This window comes from Columba livia, chromosome Z, assembly GCF_036013475.1.
Source record: "Columba livia isolate bColLiv1 breed racing homer chromosome Z, bColLiv1.pat.W.v2, whole genome shotgun sequence".
NCBI lineage: Eukaryota > Metazoa > Chordata > Aves > Columbiformes > Columbidae > Columba > Columba livia.
This window is the reverse complement of record NC_088642.1, coordinates 67,875,499-67,890,859: the sequence shown is the minus strand read 5'-3', so window position 1 is coordinate 67,890,859 and position 15,361 is coordinate 67,875,499. Positions and strand designations below refer to the sequence as shown.

At 41.9% G+C, this 15,361-nt stretch overlaps 1 protein-coding gene across 2 annotated transcripts in view; it reads right to left on the bottom strand.

Moving 5' to 3' along the window:
* Positions 1-380: 380 nt before the first annotated feature.
* DGKQ (diacylglycerol kinase theta) overlaps positions 381-15,361 on the bottom strand; it is a 103,308-nt gene continuing 88,327 nt past the window's right edge. Inside the window, exons 20-23 of one of the 2 annotated variants that reach the window (XR_010469014.1) lie at positions 13,280-13,426; positions 11,897-12,012; positions 9,826-9,978; positions 381-7,732 (exon numbers count right to left, since the gene is read on the bottom strand). Coding sequence is in view for 1 of the 2 variants with exons in the window: in XM_065046266.1 (XP_064902338.1) it covers positions 7,634-7,732; positions 9,826-9,978; positions 11,744-11,855; positions 13,280-13,426 (511 nt within the window). In the remaining variant the exon portion in view is untranslated. Of the gene's footprint in view, positions 7,733-9,825; positions 9,979-11,743; positions 11,856-11,896; positions 12,013-13,279; positions 13,427-15,361 lie in introns of both variants that reach the window. The other variant, XM_065046266.1, reaches the window with a different exon arrangement.

The window sequence follows — 15,361 nt, the reverse complement described above, 5'->3', positions numbered from 1 at the left end:
CAAGCAATTGCAAAAAAACATCTTGGAAAATCTGGATCATAATTGAAGTAACTCACGAAACAGAAGTGCTTAACACACTATGGTGCTATCACAGAAAGATTTTACCAGTTAGAGTAAGTGCTACCCACAGAAATAAGGGTTCTAAAGGTGCTTGAATGTTGCAGAGGTCAAACTTACAGTGTGTAGGTGTCATCCTAGAAACTAAAACCTATGAAATAACACTGCTACAACACAGCCACCCTCTCATGAAGCCTGACCCCATCTCAAACAGCAAGGCTACACAATACCTGTAAAAGTAGTGCCTAGCTGAAACTATGTTTCTCTTTGCAGAAGTGTATTTAATTCTTTTTTTTTTTTAAAGCATGACTACTCCACAAATATCCAGGGTAGAAGAGATGTTGTATTTTTCACAGACAAATTCTAGTTATAGAACTCTGGAACTTGTAAATAATACTTAGAATACAGAATGTCAAATAAGTGCAAAATGTACAATCAAATTAAACACAAAACACATATTGCAAAATATATACAGAATTGTTCTAAGAACATAACCGAAGGACAAACAGATGTTTAAATAATAAAAGTCCATCTTTTATAAATTATCTTTTTTTTAAACCAGTTAGTACACTAGGTATGTTACTTGTAGACAAGTTACCACAGCATAGTGATTTGCAAGGCAGACATTTAGAAACAAGTCACGTTATTAGAAGCCTGTTTCTGAGACCAATCCACAAGTAAATGTGTGATAAGTCATTACTGGTTTGAGGCACACAATGTGGAAACAGTTTTCAACCACTTCAATGCTTGTATTTAGGCTTTTATTCTGAGAATTATTAGGCAGATGCACAAAGAATAAACATTAGACAATAACTAAGCTGTTCAGTGGTCAGCTTACCTTAGCTTGTTGGGCCAAGAGGATTTATAACCAATGTATTACAACATTCACAAGAAATGCTATAAGACATCTTAAAGTATCTTGATATTAAATTAGCATTTCATGAAACTGTTTGATATTGGATGATTTAAATAACCAGAGGTGAAAAACAAAGTTATTTAAGCAATAGTTAAGCAATAGTTTGAGAAGAGTTAAAATGTCACGGATGGCCCATAAGTAGGAGGGACATGAAAATTTATAGTGAATTACAAACTCTGTGATGCTTTGCATTCAAAGTGGAGTTGCTCTCTTCCAATAATCAGAACTTGCAGCTTCAAGGTATTGATTGCTATTATCTACACCATTGCTAATTAAACTATGCCAAGGACAACTTGCTTTTGGCATGTTCAGAAAGCTTGAGTTATACAGCTATTGCTATGCTACAGATCCCCAAAATTTTGCTTTAAAATAGCAGTGAAGGCTTTATAAGCACCTAAATTTACACAATAAATACTCAGTAATTCTTCAAGCACCTCTTGCTACCCAATTTGGCAAGATCAGCAGCACAAAGAAAGGGATGCCATGGCGAGGCAAGCTGTTAACTGCTTGACACAGGCACATTGATTTGCACCTTCCTTCCTTCAGAAAGCAGAAGGACTGACATGGGACTCACCCTGTGGACAGTGGAGGGGACTGTAAGAGCCCATCAGTCACCAGACTTGGAACATTCCTGCACTCAAGTGCAAGGGCAGGCTCTCTGCTCTTTAAATGACAGTAATTTGTATGAGAGAAAAACTCTGCCTTCTACACCAGATTTTGTATTAGAAGTTGCTGCCAGAGGTGTACTATGGGATACACACAATATACATGAAGCCACATCTTCTGGAATCAAAGTCATCTCCCAAATCACACTTGAGCTGTGTGTGCACAGTGACATGTTAAATGGGTGTGTTGTTAGGAGAGCTCAGAGGGATAACTACTATCAGTAGTAACAGTGCCCTATTAAAAAATACTTTGGTTTGGGATACATCTTAAATATCTACACACATGTATTTCAAGACTTCAGACCAACTTCTTCACCAACACTGGTCTGCTTATAAAATATTCTCATAAATTACCTTCACAAAAAATAAAGTCAATCTTTCAAAAACATGTTGAATACAACACTCGTATCAGTAGAAATTCTGTCCTATGAGATTATGGCAGAAAAATCATCATCCACATTTAAGTCTCTCCAAAGGGACATAACCAGGAATCTAAACCAAAAGGCAGCTATTTCATTAATTGACATGGGAAGCAGAAACAATGCTTCCAAAACATGGAAAGAGTGCACTGTTTCGCCTGACATGTATGGGTTTACAATCAATAGTCACTGTCCTGTAAACACTGAAAATCCTGGTCTAATTGCAGATTAAGGTTAGTAATTTGCATTCATTTCACTGCATTCCATACATATAATGGCTACACTGTAAAAATAAAAATACAAACAAAAACACCCCCCAACAAAAACCAAACCATTAAATAGCAAAAGGAACGAAGGCTTTGAGTTGGATCTCTCCTACAAGCCAAGTGTCAAATCAGTAAATGTTGACATTATAAATAAAACTTTAACATTACTTTTATGCATTATAAAATCAGTCTAATAAACCTAAATCTTAGCAGCCAATTTGTAATTGTTTAAAAATATATATGAACTTTCAGCCAGTCAGCTATAAATACATACTGCAATGGGAGGAAGATACCATCTCTCATTCCCAAGCAGACTTTCAAGAACACAGTACTAGAGATGGATGGAGATTAAGGAATGCTGCAGTCAGAGGAACTCCTAAACAGTTGCATTCTACAAACTTGTTTTATCATTACCGGAAAGTGCATCTTTGTATCTGTAGAATCATCCCCATATTTACAAAAAAAAGTACAAACACTGCAATGTTGCCACAACCTAAGCCTGTCCAACCTGCATTTTATGTTAAGTGCAAAAAGTATATGAAGTGATACACATACTGGTGCATACAAGGTCAAAGCCTGAAAATGAGGCAACACTGTCACCATGAATCCAAGGTAGTTCAGCAGCTGGTGAGTCTTTGCTGCACAGCTGTTAAACAGCTGAAGTAGAGATTAATGAACAGTCTAAGCCCAACAGCCCCAGCAGTGTTTTAGAGCAGGATTCCATTCCCCCACTCACCACACATATTCACCACCACATACTCTTGCCTTTGTTAACAGTTTCAGCAGAAAGGTGGGCTCAAACGGCAGGAAGGCAGAAAAATGCGCAATTAGTATGAAGGTTGTAAGAACAGGTACCAGTGCAGACTGAAATACCTGTGCAGCTGAACATGTTGTGTGTTCAACATAAATCTGTAAGTGTCACAACAGCTCATCTTACCTTCTCCTCCCACAAAATGATGCTGTATTTGATAATGACTGTGCCACAGAGTCATATGCACACGTAAATGCTTAGCAATTCCAAACAGCTGATATTCAAAACAAGTACATTATTTGCTTTTTGAAGAAATGCCATCTGTACAATACTTGGAAGAGGGTAACTGTGAAGATTAATGAACAATTGTCTATAACAGTTCACTTAGTTTTGTTCCTTATTGAAGTCTTGCAGTGGACTATGCTACAGCTTCTTCTAGTTTTTAAAATGCTACAATAGCCATTGTCACTGATTTTAGACACACAGACTTGACTAAAATCTAAAAAGAGAAAGAAGAGCTCAAACTGTACACGTGCAGAGACTGTACTCTAAACACAGTTGTGCTTTCGCTATATTGCCATCATGTCTTGTTGGAAAGCACATGTCCACTAGAAATACATACAAGCTCTGTGTCCTGTCCAAAGCTGGTGAGACAAAGATCCAGAAGTGAGTGCTGTCAGGATGCTGTAACACAGCAAAACCTGTACAAGTAGGCACTGTGAAAGGAAACACATTATGGACTGTTTTTAAAGGTTGTGTGCACAGGTATGTATACACATACATGTGCACACACACATATAAATAAACAAGAAGTTTTGGCAAAATAACTCAATCAACGCAATGAAAACATCAGCAATTTAAACTATACAAATCAAGTGTAAAAGCCATGGGGGAAGAAGCAGCAAATTTTCTGAAGTAGCACCTGTGTCTCAGGGATGAGCCTTCGAATTTCAGTTCTCCTAACTGAAGACAGAGGTAATGTGTTCACCCAGCCAAACAGATTTTAACCAACTGACCACCTTCTTGTGTCTGCAATAGTGGGTATGTGAAATGCACCACGATTTTCAGGACTCTTCTCTCCCCCATGCTGGCAAAGCCTCGTGGGACACTAGCGAAAGGTCAGGAGCACGTCTCAGCAGTGGAGCTGCGGGGATGCTCGCTGTGCCTGCCGTGGTTTGTAGGCAGGGTAAATAGGCTGGGCAGCAGAGAGATGATGATGAGTGTGCTCAGGATAACAATGAGCCTGCATTTCCTCCCTCTCTAGATTATGGTCCCTGTGTCCCTGATGTTGATTAACATGTGTCTAGACAGAACGGAGCCTCTTCCCCTACACTTGTTATTGTATTAAAGCCCTTGGCTGTGTGACCACTAGGTCCTCAGGCAGTGTTACTTAAAGACTCAGAGAATCATTTATCTGCCCACTATCATGTACATTATACCGCATTGCTTTCTTAAATGTAAAAGCTAAGTCAAAATGTTTTATCTTAACTGCAGAGAGTTATCTCCTCTCTTCAAGGAAGTCTTACATACTATAGAAGAAAACACTGAGCCTTCTCAGATACTATGTATGATGAAAATGTCAGAAAAAAATAATATAGTACCAGAAATGGGAACACCTTAATAGAGGGGTTAAATGGTGAGTTCCTTCTTTTAAAAGGAACACATTAAGAAGGACTTGATGAGAGAGACCTTAAGTGCCAAGTGTGTTTTTCTTACGATACATTTTCATTCCAGTGTGACACTAACGTACCCAGACAACATGTGGAAACTGGTTACTGGAAATGAAAAGGGAAAGAAAAAAGAAAACTCCAAGCCCATCTGTCCTCCACCAGGATCCCCTCCGGCAGTTGAGAGATCGCACTCGTAGCTGTGTCATCATGCTACCACAGCACTACCCTGAGACACGCTCCTGCAGGATGCCAGGGATGGAAAATCCCCTTGGAACTATATGCCACAGTAAGGGGCCCTCTGATTAAAATACTGTGGCCGGGGAGTTTCATATTACTTCAGATAACAGATATTGAGCAATAGGGAGATACAGCCAAGCCATTATGAGCCAAGAACATGAAACACTGTCAGCTGCAGGCTGCAGAGTGATATATGTCTGGAAAAACAGTATGACAGGTTTATTTACTTGGGCTGTAGAAGACAGTCAGTCTTAAAGCTTACGCATGTTTTCTGTAATAAAAAGTCAAGTTTTGCTCTCCACTGCTGAGTCAGCAATTAGAAAGCAGACCATGCATTCTTTCTGCTGCCCCGAGGACACAAAGCAGTTTCTCTGGCTTCCTGGACAATTACAAGCAGCAATCTATTTCAGATTTCCTCTCTAATTTGTGGGCTTCATCCTGAGGGCCCACCCTGAAATACAACACTTCACCCTTCCTACTTGTAATGCTGGTACCAGGATACCAGAGGAGCTCCAGCTGATCCTTCATACCCAGGTTCTGAAACAGAGACCCTTGCCCTTAATGATCAAGAGACGATTTTAGCTTGGTACTATTCACACACTGTCTTTTTCATAGTTGGAGTGTAGTTTGCAGATTGAATAAAAAGATAAGTTGTAGTTCACGTGGTGGTACCTTTAGAATGCCTCTAAAATTAAATTAACAATTTAAAAAAATAACAGGCTTCACTGAAAACAGGAGTCAGTCCTCCACATGCATCTCTATTAGAGCACTAGGAACTCACTGGAAAGTAGAAAGCACAGGTAATGATGAGATATTGCTGAAGCTGGCACAGTGCTTAGAGTACAGGCTGATCAACAAGAGCCAGCAAGAGCTGCCTCAGCACACAATTGGCTTCAACACAAAATGGCTTTTGTGTATTTCAAAGTTACACTGAAGTCCCCTGAAGGTGTTTTTCTAGACACACTGGCAGGAGGAATGCTCCTAAAGCTGCCACTTGAGTGATGAATCCACGTCATACACAGCTGAATTCAGTATTACTGTGCAACAGTGGGCAAAGCAAGCCCAGTGGCTGCTAAGCGGGCTCTGTCCAACACAGCTTAAGCAGCTGCAGCCAGCAGATGCATACAAGTGGCAAAACCATGCGGCTCCCTGCACCAGAGCTGGCTCAGGGGGCCTCTTGCGTGTGATGTTCATCTGAAGTGAAAGGTTCAGTCATTGGAGAACCACAGTGAGATCAGACCAAGCAGAGATGTGAGTGAAGACCAACTATGGCCATGGGCAGCAGACGCAGTGTGTGACAGGACCAGCACGTCTGCTCCAGCGCCTGGCAGGAAGCTGTGAGGGAAGTACCGGATCCCCTCATCTTCAGCAGATGGGTGAGCACAGAGATGTGAAACTGGTCTCACAGGAGCTGACAGAGGAACAGCCTCTGCAGAGCACACACTCATCCAAGTGAGAAAAGACAGTCACTGTGTCCCTGGGCACACACCTGATACAAGCACCCACCCAAGGGCTTGAGAAGGCTGGTCAGGTAAGCGCGTTTTTGTGGCAGCTATCGCATTCCCAGTTATCTGAAGCCTACAGTATGTTACATGCACACTACAGGCTTCAACACCTCCTAAGGCTCCTCAGGGAAGCTACACTGCACTTCAGTTCAGCTCTAACATAAGACTGTGCTGATTTACTTAAGTGAACACCAAATGGTTCTTCTCTTACTGTAATTAGTGGTTATTCTTTTAGTCTTTGAGCATGCTGTTAAATTACAATCCAACTGTGAAAAATTAATGAAAATTAAACTGCACAAGTTAAGAAGAAAAGGCTGGTGTCAAAGATAATGGTTTCAATGATAGAAAATGATCAGTATAATGTAATACTGCCTCAGGTATTCTTGTTCCTTTTTTAGCAGCTACCAGTCTAACATAAAATTCAAATGTCTTTTGAAATAGGCTTTTACTGAATAATACAGGAGAAACTAAGCTGCAGCTGACAACTTGCTCTACAAGCTGTTTCCCCTTCATTCATACTGTCCAAATACTGTTGAAGTAAACTCTCTGAAATATTTTGACTCAGTTATTCTAGTACTTTCTCTCTTCACAGTGCACAGGGCTCCTTTTATAGAAATAACCTCTCCTGTGTTTTCTATTTTTCTCTTTACAGTAGTACTGTTTCAGTCGTGCTATTTGGACTGATCTAAGGAGCTCTCAGCAGCTCATGTCTTTGCCTTTTTTTGGTTGGTAGGCAGTAATTTTAAGGAACACATTTTCACTTATGGAACAATGCACCAAAATTTATATATGGAATTATTTTCTTAAAAAAAAAAGCTGGGAGAAGGAGAAGAGTCTTTGTGAAAGTAGATGCACGAATCTCAGCATTTTGGAATCTCTGTTTGGCCTCAGTTTCTATATACACGAAAAACTGGAGAACGGCTTACGGAAAATCAACCCAAAGTAAACATTTTGGAGGAGACAAGTGGTACGTAATAGTTATTTGTAACAATGAGGCACTATCTTTGAAAAATGAAGTAGAACCCAGTACTATCAAAATGTAATGAAAGGCACACTCATAACCCTCTTCACCAGCTGTCTGCACTCGGTTTTACTGAACTATCTCGGTAGTGGGTGTGCTGCATCGCTGCTGAGCGCAGGCCGTCACTTAGCGTCCTCCTTCAGACACTGACACGCTATCCACTCTCATCTCTTTCAGGCTTCCAGTTTTTTTCTGCTTCTGCTTGGATTTTTTCAACATGTGGACCTACAATGGAATGTTTTAAAAGAAAGTGAGTATTGCAGTATCTGTAGTCACCTATAAGCAGATCTAAGGCAACTAACTAATAAAAAAGTAAGATGCTGGAGCTGGAACAGAAGTACCCCACTATCTGAAGCACCTACCCTTATAAAGCAACAGTATTAACTGTTTTGGTTTTTTTTTTACATAAACATATATACACATGTATGTATGTGTGTATAGATGTATAAGGATATGTATGTGTGTGCATACATACTCATGTACATACATACACATAATATACAGATAACACTATTAGTCACTAACCTGATAGAAAGATAGAAATATTTGTCACTGGAAGGACAAGTTAGGTTTGTTCTTTTCTTTTCCCATCTTTCTCTCAGGAAAAGAACAAAGTTTAACATATTCCAAAATTTTTGAGGCATGAGCCTCTTTTTCACCCATTTTTCCTCTGCAGGGGCCACTGTTCTGGTAGCCCTCCCGGTGGGGCTACATATTCTCCAACGTTGCCTGTAGCAACAAATTTCTGTGAGTTAAGAAAACAACCTTAAGGTAGCAGACAAATGCATAGGCTGGTGCACACCAGCATCAACTACTGCAAAATGGTTACTGTGGCAGGATGCAAACCCCCCTCTCTCCCCCTCCCTCCTTCAGTATGGAAGGAGTGGGCACATCTCCCTCCCTCTCTGCTACTTGAAGCTAACAGCTCCTTTTGTTTGGCCCCAGAGCACCCTGGCCAGGGCCATTAGGAGAAGGGAGTGCCGAGGCGCCAGTGAGCCGCTGGGCACCTGCGGCCAGTGTGGGGGATGTTTGGAGGCTTCAGGGGTACCCACAGACAGTGTGGGGGTGCAGAGAAGCTTCTAGAGTGCCTACAGTCAGATCTGATCAGCCAGTATAAAAACAGGATTCTCGTCGAGACTCCACCCTTTGTCGCGGGTCTCTCGGAGCATGAGCAAGAGGCTGCTGCTGACAGCCCCCTCCCCGGGATGGAGACTCCGCTTGTCTTGCCGCCACGGGTGTGAGTAAAACTTCTCGCAGGATTGCGAGTGTATTTACTTTCCGTGCACATTTGCACGCGTACTTTCCGTGCTCAATATGAGCACGTGTAAAATTAATCCTCGCATAATCGTGGGTGTATTTTCCTCCCGTGGTTCCACATAAGCACGTGTAATATTCCGTACACATTTGCACATGTATTAACCCTCACAGGATTGCGAGTGTATTATAAATTTACCCTCGCAGAATCGCGAGTGTACACTTCCCGTACTCACTACGAGTACGTGTATCTCTTTGAAACAATCCCGCACCGTGTTCAGGCAAGCGTGTACTCCTCCGGGACTCAGGGACGGCTCCGGCATCGTTTTGGTGAAGCCATGTGCATGCTCACTGTGGACCGCCTGTTGTATTAGTTGCTGCCCCTTAATAATTTTCCTCAACTGATATCCGAACCTGTATTTAAGTCACTTTTAGAGCGCTAAAACCTTGTTTCTCACTGGTTTAATAAAAGTTGTTTTGGACCCTGTTGTCCCTTAAACTAACCTCAGGGTGCCTCCATGACAGTTACTTCACAACTTCAGCGTGAGCAAAGAAGTTAAATTCTTAGGTAGCTGATGTGTTTTTCCTTCTACATATACACTGAGATACCACGGAAAAACAGACACCATTTATTCCAAAGTATTTTCTCAGACTCCCCTCCTCCATTAATCAGTTTTCTCCTTTGCTGGTCTCTGACAGACCCTCCCTCCTCCAGCACTGCCAGCAGACGCTTCCTACCCCGCACACTGCAGTTCTGCCACCACCCTCACAACCGTGGTCTGCTCCAGGACACTGCCTGGGGGTCTCAATATAGGGGAAAAAATTAAGTCACTAGGCTGAAGCTCAGGGACTGTTTTTTTAAATACAAGCCACATCTGAGCCGGTGGAGAGGGCCCTCAAACCATGCTGTGTAGAAACTGCTGTGTATTTATCCAACAGTTACCACACTGTGCCAACCAGTTTCTTTAAAGTTAACCATCAGAACATAACAAATAAGCAAGAAAATATCGTAAGATCTACTGATGAACAAAGTCAACATGCTAAGACAAACATACAGCCAGTACCTTTGGTCCTGCAGCAGAAATAATAATCTGGCCAGGGGCCTGAATCCAGGGCTCTCCATCAACTTGAACTGGAATTGGCTTTAGGAGTGTTACACGAAAATATGAGCCTTGGGCTATGCGGATTCCTGATCGAAAACCACCTTGGACTTGACCCTGTTACGAAGTAAAAGCCAGAATATCAGTCATCGCAACCAACAAGACACACAAATATTAGTTGCACTTAAACTGAGTGGACAGAATTTTATCCTCACCTGATATTTTAAGTTTCAAGTAAAAAGAACCATTTAGGCATAATCTGGATAAGATGCCTTTACTGACACAGAATTAATCACTTAAGTTAGTGCACGAAGAACTCAGATACCCCTGCACAGGTTGCTGGAAGCAAAACATCTTCCACACAGAGGTAATTCGTTTGCCCGGGTTGGCCAGGGAGCATGCGCTCACAAAAGTCATTTGCTTTACACTTCCCCCCTCCATAGCTTAGTAAACACATTTTCAGAACACCTAAATATACACACAGACTTCAGAACATGTGAAACTCAAAAGACTAAAAGCACTTTACTAAAAGGGAGAGTTTTCCCAAACTCAACTCCATATGCATTTATACATATGTATATAAACTCAATACCATACGTACCTACTCAACTACAACTAATGGCTGAGTGTTAACTGTACAAAGTGAAGCACAGTGAACTTTCTGCTGCAACATTCTCTTGGGGAACGCGTACAGACACCAAACATGGGAGTAAAAACCTTAACATAAGATCACAAAACCAGAGCACAGGTTTGTTAACATTCATATTCCAAAGCAATGGGTACACTCCTTGTTGCTTTAAACTTCACAAATATTTTAAGGATCTCTACCAAACCACTTCTTCTAATGGAATGTTGTATAATTGTCTTCCTTAAAAAGATCTAATTACAAAACTGTAAATCTGCCAACACCAAAGGTCGAGCTGCACAAACAATTTGAAGCACTCACCTTCCATTTTTGGTGGTTGTATGGATTAGTTGTCTCTAGTAACCTGACCACATATACTTTTTCACACGCAGATTTCTTAAGATAGTGAAAGAAATATGAGGAAAAGACAAAAATAACCTACCATCCCACAGGACCACATTGCTAACAGCAGGCCACTGTAAAAATAGGTAATACGTGGAAGAATGAAAGTTGCAGAAATTGAGTCATAATATTCTTTGCAGAACTCGCATACCACCTGCTTCATGTAGCATTCAGATCAAAAGCAGCTAGCATCAGATCCTCAGAGACAGGTGTCGGAAAGCCTGTGGCAGGTAATTACACAGCCACATGTCTAGAAGGAATCTTTGCCCTGGCCGTGACAAGGTATGGCAAGATTTTTTGCAAATACACTAAGTGAAGAGTGGGTGTTTTTGTAACGTTAAAATAAAATCCTGTTTTCATACCATGAACTGTTTGGTTTTGACAACATGTTACCTGTTATGAGAAAGTGAGTGCATTCCTTTATATATATATGTATTTAATATATATGTAAACATGTATGTTTCTGGCCTTGTTTCAAAGCCTACTTCAGACACGAAGCCTTTCACCACACACTTTTACCAAGTTCTTCACACTCCTATCACTTGTTCTGATCCAACCACAGGTCTCTTCAGTTTCCATTCCACCTGCTGCAGTCTGACCCCTAAGCACGGATCCTGAGGGCACTCCAATAAACAGGCAATGAGAAGGCCCTGCAGGCCATGGACAGGCCTGCCAGCTGCAGCGGAACTCCCGACATCCCAACGTGTTGTTCACAGCCAGCCAGCGCTGGTCTGTAACCCATTCTGCGTGGTGCAACAAGTATCTGAATAAACAATGGTATATCCTTAACATAAATGCATACTTTTTAGGACTGCACATTTGCAATGCTCTGTTTTTACTGGGACATCAGCTTACCATGTGAACCACACCAGTCACACCCACAACTTCCAGCAGGCCATCATCGATGCGTGGCTTCTCAAAGCGGTTATCGCTCTCAGACCCCCAGAGATCGGCTCCGGACCCCCAGCTGCGTAGAGAACACACCACAGTCACCACACACAGACCCACCTGCCACGGGAACCCAGGGCGCCCTGCCCCGAGCCCTGCGAGTGGTGGCTGCTTCATCAGACTTGAAGAGCTGGACACTCTGCTCCCCACCAGCCGGATGACACGGCACAGCTTTCCTGCAACGCAAAACCAGGAAGGGCTTTCCTAAAATTTGGAAGAATTCTGAACAGATATTTTATGAGTGAAAGTGGGAGTGAAATAAGTAGTTTCCATTTGAAAGAAAAAGAGTAGGTAACAACATAGTAATTCCAAAGAGTTTCAGTTTGCTGGTTACATTTACAGGTTACAGATAAACTAACCCTTAGCTTCCGAGACTGAAGAACTCCTTACTCAAATCACTCGCTTAATGTTTTAGTGTATCGACTGCTCAGCACTAATTGTGACCTTTTTTTCTCCACAGCTCTCATGTGCAGTGCATACTTGTGTGTATGTGCAAGTACACATACATGTGGGCACATGTAAATATATATTTCAATAAAAAGCTGAAACATTTTCAGACTAAATAGAAAGAGATAACAGGTACTTTAGAGGTGAGGGTGTACTTGAAAAAAGTAGTATGGCAGCACTAACTATCTGCCAGTTTTGTGCAAGCACAAAACCTGCCTCTACCAGCAGCCCACCAAAGGCAGCCAGATTTCCCACAGATTTGCCTTCCTTTCTTCCACAGCAGTAACTCCGGTTCTCTGCAGCTGCCAGGGCAGCCCCCACAACCCCACAAAAGGTGCCTGAACTGTGGGTTTTCCACAGCTACCCGGGGAGCGTCACTGACTCCACACACACCGAACAGCTGGCAGTGGGGCCTGCACAGCTTTGACAGTGTAATCCTGGCTGTCCTTCACTGCAGAGGCTGCTTAGGCACCTGGTCTCTAGCATGCCAGAAAGGGTGTGCAAGCTGATCATCCTTCTACAAGTCATGGTGAAATCCAGTGGACCATTCAAATAGCTTGGGCGAGGGGTAAAATGGTAGTGGACAGAAGCCACAGGCCTACAACCATGCCTAAAAAGCCAAGTTTTACTAGAAAACTGCTCCAAAAGAAGTCTGAAGACCTTTGGTGATGAAATCATTCCAAATTACTGTTAGGACACGGAAGAAATAGCAAATGGATGGGGGTCTGCACAGGGAAAACACGATAGTACCATCTTTATGTGGAATGAGACCACAACTTTAAAAGAATCAGAAAAACTATGTCAAAATGGTAAGAATAGCTGGCTCCTGAGGCACCATGGCAAAGCCAGCAAGTCAGGCAATAATCAGAAATACCCAGTAACCACCACCTATGTAGCGTCTTATCTAACCATTTAACATTTTGTGCTCAAATACCAAGCAGCGTGTCCATTCATACAGCCAGACATGCATTCGCACAGGATCCTTCATCTTTTTACCTGGGTATATTAATGAAAATGAGCCCTTCTATACTTGGTAACTCCACCTCGTGCTGGTCCACTTGAAGCTTTATGTCTTTGTGAAGGTTTCTGGTATGACTTATCTTCTGCAGCCCAACTTTGACGTAAACTCCTTTGTTGTGAAACCTAAGAGCAGACAAACATCCTGTAACTAAAAGGTAAGGCCCAGCACAGCGCTTTCTCACACACACAGCAGTACCATCCTCTAGCAGGTATGCTAAAGAGATTTTCCATTTAAACCCTCTCCAAATTCTTCTAGCTTTACGCAAAAACAAAGCGTAAGCCACAAACTGCTACTTCATATAACTTTTACTTAAAGGATGACCTGTGCTGTCAAGGCATGCAGAGATCTGTGAAATTTTACTACAGAAAAATAATTCCTTCTTAAAGCACTGCCTGAATGCAATGCCTCTTTGAAAGGTACACTTCTGGGCTAAAATACAGGTTTTCGGTTTTTTAACTAAGAGCTAGAAGTCTTCATGAAACATTTTAAAATGTTTTCTCATGCAGTGCTAGAATAACTAAGGCATAACAACCTTTGCAAGTCTTTACAATTGCTAATTCATTTGAAATACACTCAGCTGTAGAAACTTAAAACATGCTTAATAATGCTAACCTGTGACAGAGCTCTAACATCTCTAATTTTAGAGCTAAAAAAGATGAGAAAGATTTTATGGCATCCCCAGAAATGTCAAAATATTTTAAGAATAGCATAAACACATTTGATTTAAACACTATTTTCTTCAGTAATGGAAACCTTTGGATACATGGCCTTCAGGGCAACCTTAAAATAAAAAGCATAAATTTCCATTATTTGACCTGACTAGCACATGGATGTCATTGGAATCCAATTCTGCAAAATCTCTCAAGCATTATGTCTAAACGCTGTAGACATTTAAGTGGGCAAGACAAGTTTAGCATGTGGGTTACAGTCAGCTCTTCAGACAGACAGTGCTCAGTGCTCCTAATTTACTACAATGGGAATGATTAGACTTATAAACTAACAGTTTTAAACAGCACCCAATTAAAGGTACCTGATGTAACACCAGTTAACACATGCTTAATGTATGCCTCTACTTCAGACAATAAGACGTGTCTATGCTAAGACAGGTTTTGTCTTATTCAGATACAACTGAAAAATAACAGAATATTGGTAGGAAACACTTTAAATATCCCCAAGAAGTATTATTTTCTGTTAAATGTAGAAGGAAGCAAGCAGAAACTGAAAGAACATGACACAGTGCCACAACTGCGCACACGGTCCTGCATTACGTGACTTCTAAGAAGCACTTAGGGATCATGCAAGTCCGCCGGATCCAGAGAGATTGGATACAGAACCCTGTGATGTGCAACCAAGGGTAAATGGCAGAGATTTCACCCCACTGCTCCATTCTTGCATACATATTCCATTCATATATGTTATTAGGACATGGAGACCAAGTAAGAATGAATAAATCAGTTTCTGTGATGCTACCACGCCAGTTCCTACTCAGTGGTTTTGACGGTGTCTGAAAGGTTTTATGAGTCAAACGGCCAGCCAAGCTTGGAAGGGTGATCTCTGTACACCCACCACTAGAGAGAATCACCACCTGTCTGTCTGTGCACATCTACGCGTGGGACGTGGTTCGGGGAGAAAGTGCCAGTGGAAGCTGTCAGACCACTGTTAGCATAAGCCACACAGTAGACACACTTCCTTGCCCGCTTGGGTAGAACGAATAAGTATTTGCTAAAGCAAACCCCTGGTTAGATAAATTTTGCAGACAGCAGTTTCACCACAGTTAATTAGCAAGGTGGGAAGGACGAAGTTGTCCTTGGAGCAGTCTCCAACACCTTACTTGTGCTGAAGGAAAGCAAGGTTGGCATTAGGTGAGACTCACTGCAGTCCCTGCTGTAAATGACACTGATGGGGATGAGAGAGGCGGGCAAGGTGTCACCTGCAGGTCACCTGTCCCCATGCAGCCAGTGAACCCTTGCATCAGCTCAGCTGAGACACTTCACAGAATCACAGAATGTTAGGGATTGGAAGGGACCTTGAAAGATCATCTAGTCCAATCCCTCTGC